This window comes from Diorhabda carinulata, chromosome 5 (assembly GCF_026250575.1).
Source record: "Diorhabda carinulata isolate Delta chromosome 5, icDioCari1.1, whole genome shotgun sequence".
Lineage (NCBI taxonomy): Eukaryota > Metazoa > Arthropoda > Insecta > Coleoptera > Chrysomelidae > Diorhabda > Diorhabda carinulata.
The window spans coordinates 14,046,719-14,071,902 of NC_079464.1; the positions used below are offsets into that span (position 1 = coordinate 14,046,719).

Here is a 25,184-nt window from a genome sequence, read left to right on the forward strand (position 1 = left end):
GCTCTCACGATCACTGTATCTGTGGCACGTTTTGATAATCAAGTTATCATCTTCAGAGACCCAAGGTGAACTGTTCACTTTGAAAATTTGAAGAAGGTAATTTGCTTATTGAAAAATCTTCAATAAAATCGATCTTTCAATTTATCAGCTTTGGTATAATTCTAATTCAATTTACACAGATACAGCCTTGATTATTCGAAATAACTTATTTAATATTTATTTTTGTAAATATAACAGAAATGGATGTTCTTTTTGAACATACTATATTTATAACTTGATTTGTTACGGAATGTTTAAATATTAAATCTGTCAAAAATGTAAAATATTGTTCAATTTGTTGTTTGGTCAAATTCTATTAATGAGTAACCTAAAATAATTTTGCGTAATGATTTGACATTGAATTTCAGAATCATTTCATTTTGAAAACATATTCCTTCAAAATTTGCAATGTCAAGTTGCCAAGTGATCATCATAGGTAGTCACATATTTTCTATTTAAAACTCAGAGGCTGAAAAAAAACATTTTTCTTATCACAAGCATCTGTTGTATTATGATTCAATCAAAATATTTCGCACAGACAAAAATTATATTTTTTTTAAAACAACAAATTTGTGGGTTGTTGAAGCTTTATTTCACGGAAAAACGCGTGAAAACAGTTTCCAATACATTTTATAACATCCCTATATTTCTTTAATACTTCCAAGTTTTGTTTTACTATTTTTACTCACTCCGCAAGAAATAGTTAAAAAAATCTAGTAACTCCAAAAGAAACTAAACGTGTTTTGAATTCTTTTATAATTATAAAACGATTGTTTCAATATGGAAATTGAATAGTTTTTCTCATCATTTGAAGGTTTAAAAAAATTACGAAAGCTTCTCCGGACGTAACTACATTCAGATTTAGTAATAAATAGTTTTCAGGAAGAGCGTACTTCAATCTCAAACAATGCAAAATATTCGAATGAACAATGTTACTAAGAAATCATCATCGGTAATATATCATCGGTCTAAAACGAGGTTAATGACCGAAAAACTAGAGTTTATAATTTGGAAAGTTAATTAGGCCTATTTTTAAAATAAACACACTCAATCGCACACAAGATCATTATTCTATATCACTATAAAAATATTAAGCATCTTTAGAGTGAAAAAATAGTCGAACGGGACCTTATCAAGGTTATATGGTGGGTGTTCAATCTTTCGTCTACGGTAGCCGGATTGACATTAGTTCGGATATTCGACGATCTACTGTAGTTAATTCGTTAGACTCGCAGAAGAAGACGTCCGAACTTTTGATTATCCTAACCACCATTGACATTAGTTCAGATAAACGACGATCCACTGGACTTAATTCGTTAGATCCGCAGGAGAAGACGTCATATCTAAGTCTGTTATCGTGTCTAATAGCTTAAGAAAATAAATAAATGTACGATGGTAGGTTTTCAAATTCGTGTGAGGTTTTGGGTTTCTGCTTTGGGGGATATGTTTTTTTTATGGATGAATATTTTCCTCAAATGTCTTCCTTCAGTTCTTATAAGAGAAGAGGCGATTTTTACAAAATTATAATAGTAATTGCAGATCTAATCATTTTGCAATTGCACTTATTGATATTAATTTTGGTATATCCTCGATACGATTTATAAATTTTTAATATTTTAATATTCTAAAAGAATCCAATTTTTGTACACGTGAGTTAAATACGGATCCTCTCGAACATAGTGGCCATAACCTTTTGTCTGTTCGGTAGCGGGCTCATTGGAAAACGTCCTTTATTTTGATAAACGTTTTCTGGAGTGTAATGATGCTTAAAGATTTCTCGTACACTGACAAATCGACGAAAGAATCCTCTTGAATTACGTTGGAACTTAGCCAAACAGTAATTTCAAATTATAACTCGAGTTCTTATTTGATTTGATTCGAACGAATGAACGCGTTGTTAACATACATCCTTTCATTTTCTAAATAAATTATTTAATGATCTCACTTCTGAAACTGAAACTATGAGGTTAGAAAACAGGAAAAAATCTGTGGGGATAGATCCTGTCAATAAAATGGTTGGTCAACTAATTTCCTTTTCCACAAATTTGTTGTTAATTGACATTTTTAGTATACATAAACCGCACTTAATGGCGCTAAATATAAAAGATACGACAAAAAACTAAAAAATCCAATCATACTCATTCATTCCCTAAATTTGGAAGCCCTAAGGTAATTAAACTGAATGTTATGGGTCACCCTGTATATGTGAAACTAGTTTCAAAATGTACTATTTTCAAATTACATGTTGTGAAATAACTTCTTTATATCTCGTTTAATAACATATATAATTGACTTTGTCACAGTTAGATTTCATATAAAATCGACTATAAAATTGAGTTTTGAGTAACTTAAATTTTATTTCTTGTACACATAAATCAAACGTTGATAATCAATTGAAAACTAATTTCTTGATATCATTTTAGAAAATGAGATTATAAATTTACTTTCTAAATAGCAAGATATTTTTAATTATTCGTATCCATGTAAAAAAAAGTGTTCGAAATAATATTATTAAGTATTTATCTGTATTAGCTCATCGTCAAGTTAATTCAGTTCTTTATTACTATATTACTACACTCCATCTCTACGTAGATTCGAAGTTCAATAATTCAGAATCATCAAACATCAGCAATCTTATAATACTTTGTTTGCTACGCTGATGCTTTCATTGTAGACTCATTCACATAATTAATCTTTGCCAGATTTAGTTTTTCAAGAAAACAGGTTTTACGCCAAATATGGCAACAATGCACGCATCCTGCAACCTATAAATAAATTTATATTGAATCTTCTCCAAGTATAGCGCGTTGGAGGAATGCCAGATTCAGAGACAAAGTTAAAATGTTTCGTACCATGTCTCAAACTTATGCGATACTAGACTTATGGACCACCCTATTTACAGGACCGCTCTCGCTAAATTCTTAAAATCTACCAAGTGAAGTAAAATTGACGTTTTTATAAATAAAAAGCAAAAGATAACATAAGTGTGTTACGAAAAACCATCTATTTATTTTATATCAATATTTTATATTTAATCATCCATAAATAATTGATTCAATTATTCGGTTGATACTCCTAATATATATGCAACTCATGATAACACTATGTATAAAGCGTTGTATAACAACAAACTTTGTAATGAAATAATTTAATTTTACAATTATTGCTTTACGTTTATCAACGGTTTACATTAATGATATATTTGTCGTAGTAAGTAGTTTTTTCCTTGACAAACCATCAAAAACAATTTCTAAAATATTAATACTTGGAAGTCGAAATCCCATCTCTATTTTATAAATCATTGGCGTGCTATCTTTACTTCGAAAATAGTTTCTAGTATTTTCAGTAAATTTATTCTTTATATTATGATTTTTCGTTTTCAATATTTTAATATATATTAGTTCCTTTATCAAGAACATTTTTCTCTGTTTGCTTTTCATTATTCTTTCCTATTTTATTGACATAGAATATAATAACTTTTATCCCTCTTGAAATATGTAGTAACGTCAATTGGTACAACGTATACGTCAAATATATTTCTGTACGTAATGAAAATTAGCTACCTGGAACCGAACCTGCTTTTATAACCTTGGGAAGCGTGAGAAATTTGAACTATTTCTATTTAGATAGAAAACTTGACAAAAATATTGCACGTACCAACTTATTGTTTACCATATGATCAATCCTTAGAAGCACGTGGCTGCATTTTCTTTAAACCACCAAAAATTTATGCAATAAATCCATTTGTTTCAAACATTAAATGGAATTTATAAATATTTGTATCGTCACAAGGATTATTAAAATATCATCATGAAACTGACCTCAAACAAATCAGGAAGACAAAGTGTAAATATTTTACAAGCTCATAGAGATAAATACAAATTGAATATAACTTTTTTTATGTAAAAAGCAAGTGGTTGGAGTGGTGCCTGTCGTGTGTAGGCAAACTTGGTGTACATGATCCACGTGTTTCTGTCGAGTAGGCCATGCAAATACTGCACTAGGTAGGATAAACATCATTCCAAAGAAACATAAAGAGGAAATCCTTCAGATGCTTCGATTTTGTAGACTATAATGCTAAACTTTACGTAGTCTAGGTGGATCCTGAACTCATATTTTTTGTTCATACATTGCTGTAATTAGTTTGAGATCTAATGTTCCGAGTGGGAACATTAAAGACGCCAGCTATAACATTATCTGCGTTTGGATGGTTTGATTGCAGGTAAATTATTTTATCTGCAAGGCATCGCTAAGAGATATGTATAGGAAGTAAAAGAATTTTGTTGTTCTTTGAGTCGTTGTTTTCACTACATAACATCGAATTCTGAATGCTTAAGACTATTTCCAGCTGGCAAGATGTCTCCAGGATATACAAGGTGAACCTTGGATGTTGTTGAGCTTACCTTTGTTTGTGTGTACAGCGTTCATATTCTTGTTAATACCTCGTATATTGCAGAAATCTATCTTAAAGATATTTTTTCCTGATAGATACTCCAGATCATCCTCCAACGGAGGCTAATTTTCATTTCTAAAATAACTTTCGCATCCCTAGTAGTTATACAACCCTTAATAGACCTGTTTGTATAAAGAGTGGTGAAACAAAACAATTTTTCATTATTATTTTTTAACATTTCTCTGTATCATCATTTTTGAGAAAGAATAAATTTCAATGATAAAATTATTTTTATTAAATACTTTGATAGTTTTTTACTAAATAATTATAAAATATTTTAACTAAACAAATCATTATTGATCCGTCAGTTCTGTCAAATGTTTGTTTAAAAGTACTCTGGTGATCTCATTATTATCTATCATCTTCAATTAAAAGAAAATTAGAGTAATTTGGTTGTGGGTGTGTTAAATTCTATTCCAGTTTTACGTAAATTCAATCAGGTACACACTGTTCATAAAATCCGTTGTCAATTGTAAATAAAGTAATAACAAAATTGAGGTTAACGCCCTGTTTTTAACTAGGCCGATAGTTTATCAATTTTCTCTATAATATTTATGTATTAACAACAGTTGTTATACGTTGCAATAAATTAATTTTTCATTCCAGACGTCCACAAAAACCACCAAAACCACAATGACCACCCCTGCAAAATTATATGGAAAAGATTTGAGTGTTTACGACGATGTCGATGTGGACGAGCTATTGGATAAATTGACCGCAGAAGAAATTAGTATGTTAGCAAAAGAAGCAGATCCGGATGTAAGTAAATCCTCCAATTTTTTTTTTTTATAATAAACAGTTTTTAAAGGTATATTTTTGTTTCAGGATAGCTGTTTACCCCCTTCTTTAAGAACGAGTTATGAATGTGAAAAGGATCCTACAGGTCCTTTGAATAGGAAAAAATTGATAGAACATATTAATAAGGAAGCTATAGAAACTCCAGACAGGCCAGAATTGGAGCCGTACGTTCCAGGAACAGTTCGAGGGAAAAAAGTAAGTAATTATAGTAATTATTAAAAAATTATTTTTTGGTGTGTTCTTACATTTGATATTATTGCTTCTTGTTTTTTTCCCTTTTCTAATGTCTTCATAGTCATATTACGAGGGCTATTCAGAGAGTAAGGAAAGTTTTGTTGTAAAAAAGTATACTGGCGCCGTCCTCTCGTTTTTCCACTCTGAAAATCAAAAAAATTATCCGGTTTTTACGGCGGTTTTGCAAAATAAGAATATGGCAAATAAAAAAATGACAACTTATATTAATTTCACGGCCTTAAAATCTAACCTAATTAATACTTAACCTAACCTTATGTATTATACTTATTTTAGACATAACCTAACCTGTTAGATAATACTTATTTTGAACCTAACCTAACCTGTTAGATCATACTTATTTTGGACCTAATCTAACCTGTTGGATTATACTTATTTTGGACCTAATCTAACCTGTTGCATTATACTTATTTTGGACCTAATCTAACCTGTTAGATCATACTTATTTAGAACGTAACTGGTTAGGTTAGGTTGAATTTAAAATAAGTATTATCTAATAAGTTAGATGAGAATTAGGATTGGTCAGTTAAGAGTTAAAATATTTTCCTAACAGATAAGGTTAAGTTAACTTCAAAATAAGTGTGATCTAAAAGGTTGGGTGAGAGTTAGGTTAGATTAGTTAAGTGAAATATTTCTTGAACAGATTAATAACATTCCTTTTACATGAAATCTCAGATTATTTGAATCATTTAGATCGGATGATTTTTCGATTTTCTAGAGCCAAAAACCCAGGTTACCGCGTCATTGGGGCATAGGTATATTTAATTTTGCATCAATTCTTTTTAGTGGGTACCACCGCCTCCACCTTTGAAAGAACAAGAGGCCGAAGAACAAATTGCAGTCGATTTAGGAGACGAATATGAACAAGCATTAACAGATGCATCACAAGAAGAAATTATAGACTTAGCTGGTGAGATATTTTATTACATCACAGTCAGACACCTCTATAATTTCTTTATTCGACATTTTATCTTCAATTAGATCAATTTTTGATGTAAATACAATCTCTTACAGCCATCCTTGGTTTTCATTCGATGATGAATCAAGATCAGTATCATGCATCGCTTTTAAATAAAGGACAACCGGTCGGATTAGGTTGGGATGGTATTACAAAAGCTTCTAAACCTAAATTATATCCTGTTGACCCTCCAAATATGACAGACCCCGATGAAACAGTGAAAAAAGTCCAAGATGACGACAGCAAATTCATCGATTTAAATTGGAACAACATCAAGGTGAGTTTTACATATTTATAATAATAATATAATAAAAATTTGTATCAGGTTGGGACCTTAATTATTCGATAAAATTTATTATTTAATCCAAGTTATACACTGACCACTCCTAAAGGGAACCAACGTCTTAGTTAAGCGATTTTGTATACGATAAGATTTAGTATTTAAGGCAGCTTGTACATGGATACTAGATTCTTAATAGTTTTGACATTCGTCGAGTATTTGAAATCAAGTTTGGTTATTAAGTAACAAAGTATTTTTTCGACTCGTCATTGAAAATTTGTTCGTTTTCAGAATATATCGGATGAAAAACTCGACAGATTATTCGAGGCTTTATGCACCAATACGCACCTCGAAACGTTATCGTTAGTGAACGTCGGTTTGGCTGATAGACACGTGGAAAAATTGGCGAGGGCCATCGAAGAAAACGGTACTTTAAGGGTGATTAATGTAGAAACGAATTTCATATCACCCCAAGGTACTGTCCGATTGGTAAAGGCTCTGCTCAAGAAGAAGACTGTTGAAGAATTTAGAGCTACCAATCAGGTGAGTGGAGTTATTTCAAATTTTCAAATTTAAATAAGTCGTTCATAATTATTGTTTTTTATATGTACTCATATTCATTTTTATAATGTTTTGTTTTATTTTATTTATTTTGACACTCTAGACATTAACCAGATTATTCCGGATTCTTCCAGATTGCAGCAGGAAAATTAGTAAAAAAGTTTTCTTGAAATTTTCAGAAACTGGCGTTCAAATCCTGACTGGAACATTCTAGAAGTGTCCAGATTCCTCCAAACCAAACATTGACATTGAAATTGCTAAAAATGTTCGTACTGGCTTTTGCTATTCACATTGGCCTCCAAATTTTGACAGGAACATTCTAGATTTCTCCAAAACAAATATTGACATTGAAATGTCCAGAAATCGTCATTAAATAGGCTTGCTTTATCCAAAATCTGACTGGAATTTGTTAGACGCGTCCAGATTCCTCCAAATCATACATTGACATCAAAATTTCTAGAAGTCTTCATTGTACAGGATCGTACTGGCTTGCGCTATTCATAATGGCTTCCAAATTTTGACTAGAACATTATAGAAGTGTCCAGACTCCTTCAAAACAATTATCTTGAAATTGCTGAAAATTGTCGTTAGACAGGGTTAGGGTTAGACAGGGCTTGCCCTGTTTCGAAAATTTCGAAAATTTTTCTATGAAATAATATTTTAAAAAACTTGTACTTACTTTACCGGATTTTTTTAGAGGTCGCAAGTTTTGGGTAACAAAATAGAAATGGAAATCACCCAACTTATCGAGAAAAACCCAACGATATTGAGGCTGGGGTTACATTTAGAGTACAACGACGCCAGACATCGTATCGCTAAACATTTACAAAGAAACATCGATACCAGTAAGTTTCTATTTTTCATAAAAACGGAAATATTTAATTTTATAGAAAAATATATGAAAATTTTCCCACGAGTCCCGTTAACAAGATCAAAATTGTCCCGTGACGTCACTAAACGATATATAAATAAAAAAATCCTTCATATACTGAATTTTTTTTAACAATTCGATATAAAACTTTTTCTAAAACCAATCGATAGTTTGTAATATGAATTTTTTTCTTTCAAATTTTGTCTTGTTATTGATACGTTCAATTATGTTATCATCGATATAAAATCCTCTCGATGATTTATAGAACGTCGTCGCGTGATGGCGAAATATCAAGTAACTTTAGGAAAAAAGGGAAACGCCATGAAAATTGTCCGTGCTGATTAATCTTTTATTCGATAGGTGAAGCTGTGAGTATTTAAATCGGAAAAACGCCGGGGGCGCGTATTTTTAACTGTTATTTTTTAATTGAAAGATGCGTCCATCTCTACGTTTTAGTTTTCACTCGATTTAAGTCAATATCCTACACGTTTATATTAAGAACGTTTATCTCAACACTGACCTACCAAACTGTACCGGTGCTTCATACCCTATCTCATACACTTTTCTAGATACTTTTTGAATAGAACAACAGTCTAGATGTTTTCTGATTCTTCCAGGACAATTATTCACGTTTCAATCAGAAATTTTGAGAAAATTTCCCAACGTTTATATGTTTCAAACATTCTAGATTATTCCTGATTCTTCCAGGATGAGTATTCACTTTTCAATTAGAAATTTCGAGAAAATTTCCAAAAGGTTATATGTTTCGAATGTTAAGATTATTCCTGATTCTTCCAGGACAAGTATTCACTTTTCAACTAGAAATTTCTAGAATATCCCCTTATTTCGAACATTCCAGATTCTTCTGGGACCATTATTGACATTGTATCTTGAAATTTCTAGAAAATGTGTGCGGTTTTTTGCATAAACTTGTCTATACATAAAATAAAATTTGTGAAGGAATTTCGATTAGTTTTTACCAAAAATTGACGTTCGAGATCCTCATTTTCATCGTGTCACTAAAACAGTTTCTTCAGAACACAAAAATTAAATCCTAGCGACTTTTCAAACACTTCCCCTTTATCCTTTTTACCAAGCTCAAAATAAAATCGATAAAGATGATGTTAACGTAGTTAATGGCAGATCAAAATACTACCCCGGCGTTTTTTTCCCCGATTTGTACAATGTGTTCGTGGTTAGGTGTATTTTTATTTTTTACTTCAGTTGCTCTATATTCTAACGCTTATTTAAATATATAGTTATATACAAACCAGTCTATAGACGATGCTGGATATTCTCCATACATATTCACACTACCCACTTTTATGTAAAAAATAAAATTACACAGACCGGAAACCTAAAAAATTTGAGGTTAGAAAGTTCGAAATGCTTCCGCGAACGTCAAAATGTCAATAAGAAGCTCATAACCTCTTCGAGTACTCATTTTACACCAACAGATTGGCAAATGTCATCACATCCTGTGGTAAAGTAGTAAAGATGTCAATAAGAGGCTCATAACCTCTTCGAGTACTCATTTTACACTATCAACTTGGCATATGTCATCACGTCCTGTGGTAAAATGCCAACATGGTGCTCATAACCTCAATGAGTACTGATTCTGCGCCATCACTTTGGTAGTTATTATTTTCTATGTCAAAATGTCAATAAGAAGCTCATAGCCTCTTCGAGTACTCATTTTACACTATCAACTTGGCATATGTCATCACGTCCTGTGGTAAAATGCCAACATGGTGCTCATAACCTCAATGAGTACTGATTCTGCGCCATCACTTTGGTAGTTATTATTTTCTATGTCAAAATGTCAATAAGAAGCTCATAGCCTCTTCGAGTACTCATTTACACCATCAGCTTGGCATAAGTCATCATATCTTAGGTTAAGTTGTAGAACGCGCGAAAAAATTGAAAAAGAAGAAGCATTCGTTTCTGTCCTTTTAATTTTTCGAAAAACAATCATAAGTCACAACTTTTTCCATTTTTCCTTATCTATATTTTTTGAGTCAACGTTTTAGGTGTTTTATAGTTATCGATATCGATATATTGTTAAGAGGTGTGATTGAAAAATATAGTGATCAATTTTATTAAAAAATAAAATAAATAATTAATTGTTTTCGACATACATCTCTGAGCTAGCAATGCTCTCATCCCAAAATTGTATTTAACTCTGAAAGCCTTTCTGAAAGACTTCTTTCGGAATAGTCTTGGCCATTTCTTTGACAAGATTGGTCCAATTTTAGGTAGGTGTTGTTTTGTCCACTTTTTGTATCTATTTTGTGTTTAACAGCTTCTCATTCTTAATTGACTCATTTCCACTTAACGTGAAAAGTCTTCAAAGGTTACTGCGTTATCACCATAGATAAATTTTAACATTTCGTAAGTTTCTATAGTTGTTTTTCGACACAATTTAATGCGTTGGTCTAAATTTATGTTCCACGACAGTCATTGCAATCCACTAATGCGACTGCCCAGTTGAAAACATGCTCAAACTTATCATTTGTCATCTCAATATATAAAGTTGTAGATCATTAATAATGACTGTATTTTTTTATCACACCTCGTATTTCATTTCATAGAAACACTGATGCAATACGTTTTTTTTTCTTTGTTCGACAGTACGAAAAGACTTGAAATTGCGACTGCAGTTCAGGTTTTTTAACCATAGAAAAACACCCTTAATTAAATAAAAGGTATCAGTAAAAACGAAAACAAATCTAGCGTAACCAAAAATAATGTCCTGTAAATTTTTATAATAAAACTTTCATATATCATAAAAAAATTCGTTTAAAATTAATACAGTATCGAAAATATTCACCTCTCGTAGAAATTTGTAGGACATTGCAGCTGTCATTTTGACGTAAAAGCCTAGGCTTAACTAACTGCAATTTTATGTAAACATTTTAAAGAATTTATTTTACAACAAAATATTTAAATATATAAATAAACATGATATATACAGTGTGTATATCTTATAAATATAAATGTTGGATTAATAAGTTTTAAATATAAACTAAAGCTCATATTCGCCTGCTTAACAACGACACCGGTGTCATCTGTCACTAGTGTCACCAGCCATCTTGTGTGACGTATATTCTATGATCCTATACGTCATCTGTCATATATTGTCAGTCAACAACCAATCAGAGTTGTTTCTCCCTCGTAATGACGTTCTGTGTCGAAAATCTTTGTGCGATTCGATAACATTAATTAGCATAAGATTTTTTGTGTCAAATTTTTTTTGGAAATGTCCTTTTTCGTGATGTACTTTCCATCTGGTGACTTACCACGTTGTGGAGTCTCCATCTTCTTCTTTAACCGACGCTAAGATCCTTTGAGGTCTTCCACTGAGTCGCGTATAATATACAGTGTCGGTAAAAAATTACAGTAGATGTCGGTTAATTTAGTTTTGAAAAATCTTGGTAATCATTTCTTTATAATCGCGTTCTACTAATGTAAAATGGCGTTGTGTGTGAAAGTAATACCGGGAACGCACATTTTGAATACTATAAAATCACAAAATGGCGGCTTGTTGAATATTGGTCAGAGAAAGATTCTACAAGACGATTTGTCTATATGACGTCAACTACGACTCGACGATTACGAAGTGAATCGATACGTGGGCGTACTTTCAATTTCTGGGGGAGGGGGTGGGGTGGTTATAACTTTTATAAATTTCGAAACGTTGTATCCAGGGATTTACTTGTACGGTTCCTATTAATACTTATTTAATGCACATTGCTATTTACTTTTGTTTACAGAAAGGCGTTTAACTAGATTGGGAGCGACTAGTTCGTAATGTGTTCAATTTCAGTCAGTACGTAATCGAATATAAATTTGGTCAATTGGTGTTGGTCGGTTAATAGATCGGTCAAATTAGCAACAAAAATTTATATAATAATAAAAAGAAAATATAATTGGAATAAATTTATTATTACATAATTATAAATCGATATTCTTTAAAGTGAAACCGTGATTTCCTTTCAAATAGCAGGGACAGTAACTAAATTATGTTGGTTGGTTGAAAGGTATCTTCGTTCTCTAGTCAAAAATAGGGCAGATGTCAAGTTTATTATAAAAATTAAAATAGAAAAATAATTTTGCAGCTAATTTTCGTATGTATATATATGTGAACGAAATTCACGCTGGTTTTTCAAAAAATTACGATGGAAAAATCTTCAAAATACAGGATAGTCAATGAATGTTATCAAACTTTAGTTTACGAACCTGCCCTTATTAAAATTTGATAAAATTATCATCGTCGATGTTTTCTTTCACATCTTGTTTCAGTCCGTATCACATAAACTCAAGATTATGCAGAAAAAATTTAAATATTTTGATAGTTTTTCAACGATTTGCTACTTCTCTAATTAACGAGATACCATGTGTTTAAAAAAATGTAATTTTTATTTCAAATTCATGTTATTTACAATGAAATTTTGACCGATCTTATTTTAGTGCTTCATTTTAGGTTTTTGGGAATCTTTTAAATATAAACGCATTTCGAATCAATATGTAGCTTACGCTATTTTTTCTATAAAAACTTTTAATTTGTTTTTCCACTTTTCATTATATTTTACTAACTAACTAACTGGAAAGATTTTCCCTCTGGATACTCAACAACTTTGAAAATGTTACATCCAAAGAAAACAATTTCTTTTCCTTGATTTTTTGGAATTCCTGGAACCGTTGATGGAATTCATACTGAACACACTGTTTAAACACCAACATTCACCATTACACTGTCTCACGCGCGTTTCGATAACCAAGTTATTGTCTTCAGAGACCTTATCTTCTTCTTTGGGTGCCCTCTTCTAACGATAACACCAGCAAAGTCATTTCTGTATTTGGCCCTTCTTATCACCGTCTAAACCGATCTACTCGCGAATATTCTTCAACCATGAAGCCTGTCGTCTACCAGGACCACGTTTTCCATCGATTTTCCTTTCGATTAGAAGTTTCAAAGTCTGTATTTGTCATTTCTATATATTTGCCCCAGATACAAGGTTTTTCTTCTATAAGTTCCCTGTCGGTGCCTCTTCTTCGTTACTGATATGAGCGGTCCAGGAAAACCTCAGCATCTTCCGAAAGATCCACATTTCGAAACTCTCTAAGCGCCTTATTGAGTTCATCTTAAAGGTCAAGTCTCCGTTCCGTCGAGTGCTCGGGATGTAAACAATTGTCTCATTTTTAGAAAGACATTTCTTGCTTACTCGATGCGTGATCTTATGTCTATATCTGGGTCTATATTTTTTGTTGTCCAACACTCCAGATATTTAAATTTTCCTGCTAATGAACCTTTTCCCTCGGAAAACAATTAAATCTCTTCGGTGGAAAATTTCACAGTCTTTTCTTGACTAATAATCCACAAAATGGAGGTTCTTTTTCTATTTTAAGTATTCTTTCATTTAAGAATCTAAATGTTCCCGAAATTGCGTACATCCTAAGGGTCCTTTCCTTAATGTATTTTTCGAGGTTGAGTGAATTAAACCATGTGTGGAAGAAAACGGAAACCTAACCTAACCAAAATTATCCCACGCGCATCCCAAAAAACGGACGCCATGATCTTGCCTGCAGATGGAACGGTCTTTGGCTTCTTTGGACCTGGTCTTCCCTCTTCAGTCCATTGCTTTGATTGCTCTGAAGTGGTGGACCCACGTTTCATCCATGGTTATGAAAAACTCTGATTTATGTCTATAAAATGTTACCAAACACTCCTTCGACGCTGTTTTCTTCCATTATGAGCAAACGCTGAATCCATCTTCTGGGATCATCCTCGTATGTATACAGAGTGGACTAAGGCAAATAGTCCATTCCGATATTTAGTGTAATACGTTATATTCTAAAGGGTACTCTTTCACTAGCTTACAGGGGTACTAACAATTTTGTAGTATTACATTGTCACTTTCTTTTCACCGATGGTAATTGGTGCAATTGTATGCAATTTGACATTGACGTTGACGTGTATGTTGTGGATACAATATTATGATACATTTTATACACGTGACAAGAATTTATGATATTGCATTTTGTTAATTTTTTTTTCGCTTAAACGTGGCTGATCACAAACTATTGACGCTTCAGTATTTTTCTTCTCCTTTTTAGGCAGTGTATTAAACGCTTTTTAGATATTTATATTTCGCAAATTTTCCCTTGACCTTAATTGTAATGAGGGAGTATATAAACCAAAATAGTTGAGGTTATGTTTGTTTTGAAGAACTTCACCAAATCTCCTAATTTTAATCAAGGTCGAGAGGAAATTATTATTTTTTTATCAATTGATATTTTCAAAAATTTATGTCGTTGATTCTCAGGTTCCAATTCTAAAGTTTGTTTGTTGTTTTTATTAGTTGGAAGTCACTTTAAATAATAGTCATACTCCATGGCAACCACATTGGAAATTAGAAAATTGAACTCTCCGTTTACTGTTACTATATATTCATTTACAATTAGACTGTTTGGTCTTTCGAGCCGGATATGTACGCTCGAAGGACCAGACTGCTACATTGTAGTACCAAAATTACGCCGTCTGATGCGTGTTACCATTTTCAAAGACTGAAAGTAACAATTTATGATGCAAATTCATTTGAAATTTTTTCCGGAAAATATCAATTTTTAAAATAACTAATTTTATGAAAGTAACAAGTATTTTACATGAATCCCCAAACATTCTAGTTATATAAAACTATTTTTGTCTGATACGAATTATTATTTTACGTCATATTTTACAATGAAAACCAGTAATTAAAAATGCGACTCATTTTTTTATGTAAAAAGAGTAGTTCGAGTGCTTAGATTAGGTTAGAGTAGTACGAGTGGTACCTACAGTGTTGAGATGCATGTATTTTTGAACTTCTCTAGGTTGTAGTGTGCCTTGGTATCTGATTCCTCAAGTTTGTTTTTCTACAAAGAAACGAGTCCCGATAAATTGACGTTCTGAGTGTCTGCAGGCGAAATCTGCGTTCATGAGCCTGTCGAATAGATCCGCTCTAGGATCAAATCTTGAGTTGTAGTGCAATTTTTTTTTTTTGTAAAAATAGCAGCCTGGGTCTTCAAACTCAATCTGATTGCTTCCACTTCACTCCAAAATGTTTTCAAGATTGGATATTGTAGCTGCTGATTTGAACGTCAACATCAGATTGCTATCGTCGACGAAGCTATAGATCGAGCAGGTTTTGTGGAGTAGATCATTGATGTATTGGAGAAAGATGCATCCCTGGGGAACACCAGCGTTAACCTCAAACTTGTCCGAGTTATGTCCATCGATAGCGACCTGGACGGATCGGTCTTTCAGCTACTAAATCAGTTGATTAGTGAGGACGACAAACCGTACGATCTCAATTTATATAGGAAGTTAACATGCCAAACCCTGTCAAAAGCCTTCGATATGTCCAGAGCGATTGTCCTGGATTTCTCATATTTTTCTATAGCTTCTGTTCATACGTTGGTGACAGGCCAGAAGACGTATTGATGAACTCAAAATTTGCTGGTTAACGACTTTCTGTCTGTGATCTTGGCAATGGCTGGGATCAAAGGAATGGGACGGTAGTTGTTGGGAACTGTCTCTTTTCCTTAGTTTACTCTTTAGTATGGTTTGTACCCAGCAAATTTCCAATTTGCTGGGAAATAACTTGTTAGTTCAGCTGCGCATTTGTTCAATACGATTGGTGGTATTCCATCGGGGCCAGTAGCTTTATTGGTGTCCAAACCTTTGAGAAGTTTTATCACATGTCGAAATTCTATTTTTGGCATTGATGAACCAGCACCCAGGCAGGCTGGGTGGTAGTTTATTGAATTGAATTTGACGCAAACATGCTACCCAACAAATCCACCTTCTTTTCTCGAACTTGGTGTTCCCATTTCTAATGTAGATGTATAACATCACTAAATAAGTCGTTTGACTGACACACAGATGACACACAGATTGTCAAATCCATATGACGTACCAACTTTCAAATGTCATTTGAACTAGCAACGTTCAAATTAATGATATAGAGCTCGCTTAAAATGGATGTAATTGATTATGAAATGGTTAAAAGTATGTTAGGGTAATTGAGAACGAGACAATTTTTTTTGAGACCCAATTTTTTATTTAAATTAAAGATTGTAAAAGTTAAAAACGGTAAGAGATGTAGTTGAAAGGTTTCAAAAATTGGTCGGTATTGGTGAAAAAAGCTTTATATTACTATATACCGCATACCCCTGTAAATGGTTATTAATAGTATTGGGATACAAAAAGTTTTACTTTCATAAAAATAAAAGGTTTCGGTTGTATGAAAATAACCGTAGGAATATATTAAAATATAAATAATTTTTTTATAGCTCGCAGACGTCGTACTGGACAGTTGCCCAGAAACTATTTGGTAGGTTATATCGCTTAAAGCTAATCGTGCTGTTGCTATAAGTCACATGGATTCAGCTCTGCGCCAATTGGATTAAATAAAATACGAACGTCACATTTATCATACTGCCGATTGGTTAATTTTAGAAATATTTTTTTCTTTTATTTAAATAACATTAAAAAAAATTTATAGACGCATTCAATTTACACGCTTTGAGTACAATTTCGTGTGATTATTTTGAGAAAATATATGAATATAATATAAATAATATTTATATAATAGTTCTTCCTATTTTTAAGTATTTTAATTATTTTGTAAATATCGTTTGCACACCCCGTATGTAATCGCTTAAACCACTTTCCGCATCCATCGAAATTATCACGTTATTTCGGTTTTTCAAATTAAAAAAAAAAATTCATTAATAGTAGAAGAAATTTGAGTTTTGAGTGATAGTTTCAACTCATCGTGATGGTTAAACTGATCGCGATCTTTCAACTGTTCGCGAGCGTTCAACTCAACGTGAAGGTTTTATTGTTCGCAAGGGTTCAACTGTTCGCGAGCGCTCAATTCATCGTAAAGGTAGATGCGGAAAGCGGATTCTAAATAATGTAAATTTATATCAAATTTGAACACTTTGAAGGGTCTATTAGTAATGAGGAACGATCTGAAAAATTTGGCTTTATTATATCGATTGTTTCGTGTGTGTCGTGGTAGATGGCGCACGTGCGCAGTAACGAATATGTTTGTCATATAGTTAGACCTGTACAGTGTTTAATTTTTATACAATCGTTCCATTATTAACAATTTCATTATTATGACGATTTACAAAAACAATTTCATCATGTAAATATAAAGTTTTTGTTTACTTGTTAACGATTTTTTTTTGAAAAAAAAAATCTAGCTACGTTTGTTATTTTCATATTTATCTCGATTTCTCAGCAATTGATATTATTTGAGGCTAATTTGGAAGTAAGAAGATTTTAACTTTGCATTTTATATATTTTTTAATTTGTTTGGGTATAAAACACGGTTTTGAACAACCAAATCGACGTACACCTTTGACTAGGTGGTTGAAAAAAATTTTCCGATAAACGAAACATCCTGTATTCTACAAAAGTCTTAGATCTTGCCATTATTCTAAATATACGAGTCAAAAACCAACTTTCTGTTTAGTAATTTCAAATTTTTTAAATAATATTCCGAATTCAATGATTTTTTTTGGAAAATTTAGTATTTTTCAATGGTAATTTGATAAAAAAATCCTTTCTGTAGTTCTTCGAAGATAAGAACCATTTTTTTTATTTAGAATGGTCTCCTTTTTCCCTAAATCCGTTTTTCTTCCATTAGCAAAGGAGTTGCTCCGATTTAGTTGTACTTTAAACGTATTTTTTATTTGTACCAACCACCTGAATAAGTTAAAACGGTAAAATTGCAGGTGACAATTTTCTTATTTTCCACTATATCATTTTTGGAAATCGACGTGTACATTTTTAGTCAGTACGTTTTTTCTTCATCTTTTAATGTGTATATCTAAATCTAGTTTTTATCACTACTGTATTTTACATAAAATGTGATTACAAAAACTATCATAGTTATGTAATTTTCACAAAATAAAAGAGAATAACGTGGAAATGTTTTTTTTTTATTTTCAACCTTCCCTGTAAATCAAACCAACTAAATTACGAATTAAATCACACCTAAAGTTGGTAATTATGACATTAGTAGTGACAACTAAAGGCTATTTTACACTTGCCGAGTGCTTGTCCGAGCAACGGGCGAGAGATTTTGAACGAATCAGTGCAAAAAATTCGTGAGTGAGTAGGTGAATATAATGTGGTGACATGAAAAAAAACTGTACGTTTCCGAGTTATAGGACTTTAAAATTGCGAAATCAGATTATATATTCAAGTATATTTTTTAAATTATAAATTCGAACATTATGAATTTTTAATGGATGATTAAACATGTCCATGCTGAGCATTTTACGGAATAAATAATTCTATACTACTATCTGAAGGCCAGGGGTGGCTCATAACTCAATATACTTGAATAAAAGTTCTAATTTGGCAACTTTCAAGACTTATAACTCAGAAACGAGGGGTCGTATGAGAAAAATTTTCGGTAATTATCAAGATTGATTTACACCCCTCCGATTTCGAAAAAATCTTTTTGTTTAATAGAGAAAATTAAACTCTACAAGAATATAATATATAATTTTTAGGTTAGTTTAGATTATTTTTATTATTTGATTCCATAAACGAAAAAAAAGGACCTGAAGGGATGGTTTCCGCACACTATATATATTCTTGTTTAACGAAATAGAAATTACCAAAAAAATTTCTCGTACGACTCCTCGTTTCTGAGTTATAGGTCTTGAAAGTTGCGAAATCAAAATTTATATTTAAATATATTTTCAAAATTATACATTCGAACATTATGAATTTTCAATGGATGATTACATATATCCTTAGTGACGGAATATAAAATTCTATGTTCATTTCTGAAAGCCTGGGGCGGCACAAGCCCAATGGTCAACAATCCGTATTTTTTACCGGGACAACCTGTACAATCAAAAGATCAAAAATGAATTTTTTGATCGATTCTTTAACAAAAAGGTCCCATTTGCTCAAATTTATGATTTAGATCGTTGTACAAGCCAAGGAAACCGTTCACCAAAAAAAGACATTCGTAAAAAAAATTATAAATTTCATCAATTCAAACAAAGAGTACTTTCTTGATAAAAAAACCAAATTAAAAATTTATTTTTGCTATCTTTAGATTGTACAGGTTGTCCCTGTAAAAAATACGCATTGTTAACTATTAGGCTTGAGCCGACCCTGGCCTTCAGATAGTAGTTTTGAATTATTTATTCCGTCAAACATATCTAATACGTAATCACTCTTGTAAATTCTAATTTCGCAATTTTAAATGCCTTTAACTCAGAAACAAGAGGAAATGAGAAATTTTTTATATCACAACATTATTTTCCTGGTACACCCTGTAGAACCCAGTCAACTAGTCGATTTATTTCTATTTCTTCTAATTCGTTTCGAAAATGTCAAAGTGAATAAGTGAAACCACAAATTTAACCAAAAGTACCAAACTCACGGTTCGGTTGATTATAGACACAAAGAAGGGGTTGGAACAACAAATTTACCCCACTTCGGTGTGGTAGAAATGAAAAACAAAATAAAAAATTTGCGATCGACCTACAACCAAAAAAAGAAGAAAAAAGTAGATTCAAAACTATTATTACTTCGCGGGAATAGGTTAACACGTGATAACTGTTTTAAACATCAAACATATACGTGAAATCATTACTCGTACACTGAGAAATTAGATTCAAAACGTTGGTAACTGTGCTGCATCTGTCAACGTGTGGAAGCGACTCTCGAATTTCTTCATGTCTACGAAACCGACGGTGAGGAGTTTTTCTTAAAATTCGATTTTGTCAAAGTTCCCCCAAATTAAATCATAAATGTGCGTGAAATCATTACTCGAAGACTGGGAAATTACATTGTAAACATTGGTATCCGTGCTGCATCGATCTTCAGTGTTGCAACATCGATTGTTATCAAAATCAGACTAAATTATGCCAGACTTTTTTATTTTCGATTTTTTTTATTATTAGTACGAATCTGGTCACTACTATACATTTTGGTGTGTAATTGCGAACGACACTGAATAATATTTATTTTCTAAATAATTCTTCATACAAAACTACTTTATACTGAAATTGATATAGTGAAATGTCAAGAGAACATAAATTATATGAAATTTTATCCTATTGTAAATTTACAATAGTATAAAAACAACCCCTACGAGTGTCTTTTAACGAAGGGATTAAAAACTTGTATTTTCACCGTATTGATTTAACTAGGCATAATGCACTTTCCAGTTATCTATTTCTGTTATCGAAAGGGCGGGCGGAATAGAAATGCAGTTAGTCACGCATACATCCCCTAAGTTTTAATAGACTTATTCGCTTCAAGAAAAAAAAAATTACCCTCGAACTTAAAAGCAAATAAACGACTGAATATTTTATAGTATTAGACATTGACTAGAATAAAATTATCATCGGATAATACACAGGGTGTATAAAGGAAAAATTATTTTATCTGTATTATTATACAATGTGTTTAAAATTTCATTATCAATCAAATATTTATAATTAAGATGAATTGATGATCGGTACTTAACATATTACCAGTAAATCAGCACTCGGTATTAGGGGCGTTTCGATAACCCGAACTTCGTCTTCAGATACTAAAGAGATGTTGTAGTGGTAGTAATATACAGGGTGTTCCACGGCGAGTTAAAACTATCTGTATATGGGAAAATATTTGAATCTATGTTGAAAAATTTTTCATTTTATACAGGATGTGTATAAAAAGTGTTCAAAATTTTAACTTCATAAATATCAAATTTCTTTATTTTTTTTAAATAGAACCACTGAAAAATAAAGCAAATTCATCTAGACTTTCCCATACCTAAACCTTAGAGATACAGGGGTAATGTGAATTGTCCTGCTTCGTATCCACTTGAAGTCATTGTTTAACAGTGGAGGATTAATGGAATGTGTTTTTTTAAGTAAAAATCAAGCACAAGGCCCTACCGCGAGGAGATACCTGTGGATATTGATCCCGAACTTCTGTAGGCTGTATGATTCGGGGAAGACGTTCCAGTAGGTGCTCTACGTAGGATTATATCGGACAGCTCGGAAGAGCGTTGGACACGGTAGTATCGCTAAAACATAGTGCGGTCTGTGCTCTAAGCTATCCAAGTTTCTGGTCATTTCTGGATCGCCCATAAGCTGAACTGCTTTCTTCTGAATTGAGTAGATCATTCTCAGGATATGATCCGATCTCCAAATGTGCAAGAAACACTCCAAAGATGGATGAATCTGGACCTTGTAGGGGATAAGAAGCTGTTCCGGAGCATATAGCTTTTTGGTCTTAAAGTGGGCACCAAGTTTTTGTGAAGCTACCTTGGACGTATCGATATTGCTTCCAGTCTAAACACCCAACCAGCGAATTTCCGGTGATGGTGTTGTTTTATGTCCAAACAGAACTAAGCAGTGTCAGTCTTTATTGTAAAAACAGTAGCATGAGTCTTTGCTGCACGATATACTACATCTTACTGTAAGTAGTCTTAAAGAAACTGACCAAACTAACTTTTATATTTTGACTACCTGTATCTTAGCATTTTCAATGTAAAATATGTACCATTATCAATGAATGCCCTTGTATATTCTTCTAGTTTGTTAATACTAAAAAATTTTTTGTACTTTACATTTTTTGGGGGGGTTCTCTTACCCCAAAAAGTATACGTAGATAATTTCTCGATTTTCCTTACCAAATTTGACAAGTTAATTTTTTACGTAGAAGAATCAACAAGCGAATGATATTCATATACCCGGATTTTTCCGGATATTAAATTTATTACCTATCTAGGGAAAATCGACTGCGCGGATTTTCCGAACGCCGAAGAACGACGCGCAGTGGGGGATGATGTTATAGCAGGCGACGTCCGTCACTTCAGTGGATTACAGACCATCGAACGGTGCAAACGGTTACGTAACTCGCGACGGTAATTTGTGTCAACGAACCTCCACAAAGAGTAGGAGAATAATTAAATGTGCGTTCGGATCAACATGATCTCATTATGGAGTCGTTGGATCGCATTATTTATCGGAGGAATAACGCTAGGAAGCGGACAGAGACTAGATGAAATAATGAAGAATGATCCTGATATATCTCAGGTGTGTTTAATTTTGTTTTGTTTGTATGTAACGTCGTGGTCAAGGTTACCCTCATTAAATTGATTAAATAACTGAAGGGTGTTAAAATAAAGGGTGGAATTATATAAGTTTGGAAAACCTGTGCATAAAAATCGACGAAAATACTAATATGAACTTTGGTTAATTAAAAACCGAAACAACCGAAGCATGTAATACGTATAGTCGATCAAAATGATGTACTTAGGGTCAATTTTGCAACCAAAGGTTAAACCAAGGTTTGAACTCTTATTTAAACCGATAATGAACAGGTTTAATCACAGAATTTGTTCCGATATTTGTTTAAGATAGTTGTGTAAACAAAAACGAACAAAAACAAAGAAAATCAAGCCATTTTTATGTAGAAGTACTTTTGTTTAACACTGTAAATAATTACATAGAAACAGTCGACTCCAAAAAGGGTGATACGGTAAAAAATATTGGGAGAAGTTGTCAAGGGAATTTAATGATAAAATTAACAGTAAAGATCAAACAGAAAATTTAAGAAATAGGGTAAATTCTAATTATTCACTATAGAACGAACAACTTTTTGTTTTTTTTAGGCTCGTCGACGATGTTAATAATTTCTTCATAATCATCGTCGATTTCATCAAATATAAAGTAGAAATCTTCAATCAATCCACCAAAACCCTATATATAACAATTTAGAAAAGTTAGAAAGTTTAAACTATCCACAGACACCCGGTTACGTTTAAATTGAATATCGTCAATAAACGCCATCTATGAAACGTTATCTGTAGTTTAAACTGACGTTTGAGGTTTAAACTTGACTTGTAAGGTTTGGATTCAAATTTTTTCGACGGATCTGAATAATTAGTAATCTGCCGGTACAAGATCCGGATTAAATACTGGATGTGGTATAAATTTAATGCCACCAAGTTCTTCGATCTCAATTTATGTAACTTTCTGAATACGTGGATATTTCTCCGATGAAATTAGCGTCCCTCCCAAGTATTTATTAATTTCAGGGAAGATATGGTAATCACTGGAGACCAGATCTTGAGTTTAAGTGGGTTATGAGACAGTATTCCCCATAAACAGTTGGAAATGTATGTCCACTAAGAATTAAATCATTGACGGATTCCAAAACAAGAATGAACCTTATTGGAACCTCAAAAACATGTGATTTGAACGCTTCTTAAGGTATGGAAAAACATTGATCTCGCAATTAATATTTGATCTGCTGGAATGAGAAGAAATCATTGGGTTCTAAACATGGACTGTAAGGCGGATGACTCATCAATTTTTTATCTGGAGTGTTAAAAAACGTTTTTGTTTAAATTTATACGTGAAATTTCGGTTTATCGTGGTGAAAAATCATTCGTCTTCTACGATTGGTTTCCCTGGTTTTTACCATCACTACTGGCAAACCAATGCTGGTGTACCATAGAGAATTGATCGTTCTACGTTATTTTAATAGAACGGTGATTCGTGTGCGAACAACTTTTCTTGGATTTGGATCGTCTTGAAAGAGCCATCAAGTTGATTATTCTTTGCATCAATCGACACTAGCTATGTTTGTTTTTTGGCACAACAGACGATTTTGGACGACCTTCACGAAATTCATGCTGTAACGAAGTGCGATCACGAATGAAATCGGAAAACCAGCGAAACACAGTGTGTCGAGATAGTGCTTCATCGCCAAAAGTCGAGTCCATTTTTTAACCAAGATAAATGTTTCAAGATTCTGTAAACAACTCAAAAAACACTCGTATGACAACACATTTCGAATACGTTCACCATTTAAAATGTCAAACTTCATAATGTCAATGTCAGATTTGACATATTCACATCAGTGTTGCCATATTTCAAAATTTAAGTAGCAACTCTCGTAGTTCCGTTTTATTTTAATTGCCAGGAAAGTCGAGGTGTAAATTTCTTGAAAAGTTTGGATTGGGATTTGTCTTTTTAGGAACTTTATCGAAAATACGTTGTATACATGATCTTACATCAGATTAGGATACTAATTTTCTTAATAGATTGATGAAAATAATGAAAACGAAATGTCAAATATACTTGAAAGAGTTTCGAATAAGGAATGGAACGAATCAAATTATTAGTGAATCAACTGGTTGTTATTTGCTCTGTTGATATTGAAATTATCACCGACCATTATATCTCAATTGTACAGGTCCAATTTACGGTACAGGAAATAAAAATATACGTAAGACCGTCCTAATAGGAGTAGATACATTTTCATACAGCATGTAATAAATGTTTCTTCTAAATACTTTTAAATATAATTTTTTTTTAAATAGTTTAGTTTACGATTATTTCCTGTTAAGTTCGTGTGTATCTACGTCGGCGTCGTCGCCGAACAGATGACGTTTTTAATAATGAGTCATTGTGAACAGGTAGGGCTTCGCCTTAACAAAAGGGTCACAAACACCTGCTATTATTCTATTCATAAAAAAAAAATATATCGGATTTAATCAATTGTTTTTATTTATTATTTTATCCTATTTTCATTATATTTAATTCTATTTAGCTTAAAATGCCGGAATTCATTTTAAAATTATAATGATTCACATCAAATGATTAACAAAGTTCTCAGGGTGCTTTATCGATACAGTGAAAGTTAACATCAAAATTTTGGCCGCAAATAACTCGAAATCTGTGCCAAGTTTCGGAAAAAGTGAAGCAATCAAAAATGTTGTTTAAGAAATTTTCTACAAAAAAGGTCAGAGTCTGAGGGCTGAGGAAAAAAGGGCTGCTGTATCTCCTCGAAGGCTCAACATTTCGGAACGAAAGAGAGTGCGTTTTACTCGTTAGAATCTCAACTGTTCAGTTGCATTTGCTAAAAAATTTAGAGTCGTAAATT

General features: G+C 32.4%; 2 protein-coding genes across 11 annotated transcripts in view; both read left to right on the plus strand.

The window, feature by feature from the left end:
- The window catches only part of LOC130893719 (tropomodulin-1), a 56,750-nt gene extending 38,552 nt beyond the window's left edge, over positions 1-18,198 (plus strand). For 2 of the 7 annotated variants that reach the window (XM_057800036.1, XM_057800037.1), the window contains exons 2-7: positions 5,099-5,251; positions 5,318-5,485; positions 6,329-6,452; positions 6,557-6,777; positions 7,072-7,323; positions 8,039-10,897. In XM_057800036.1, the coding sequence (XP_057656019.1) occupies positions 5,099-5,251; positions 5,318-5,485; positions 6,329-6,452; positions 6,557-6,777; positions 7,072-7,323; positions 8,039-8,344 (1,224 nt within the window). In that variant the 3' untranslated portion in view covers positions 8,345-10,897. Of the gene's footprint in view, positions 1-4,681; positions 4,933-5,098; positions 5,252-5,317; positions 5,486-6,328; positions 6,453-6,556; positions 6,778-7,071; positions 7,324-8,038; positions 10,918-11,985; positions 12,042-16,546 lie in introns of those variants that run through there. The other 5 variants (XM_057800039.1, XM_057800038.1, XM_057800042.1 and 2 more) reach the window with 5 other exon arrangements.
- A 3,898-nt stretch (positions 18,199-22,096) lies between these two features.
- LOC130893721 (fasciclin-1) overlaps positions 22,097-25,184 on the plus strand; it is a 34,444-nt gene continuing 31,356 nt past the window's right edge. For 2 of the 4 annotated variants that reach the window (XM_057800044.1, XM_057800046.1), the window contains exon 1: positions 22,103-22,327. In XM_057800044.1, coding sequence (XP_057656027.1) covers positions 22,202-22,327 — 126 coding nt within the window. In that variant the 5' untranslated portion in view covers positions 22,103-22,201. Of the gene's footprint in view, positions 22,328-25,184 lie in introns of all 4 variants that reach the window. The other 2 variants (XM_057800045.1, XM_057800047.1) reach the window with 2 other exon arrangements.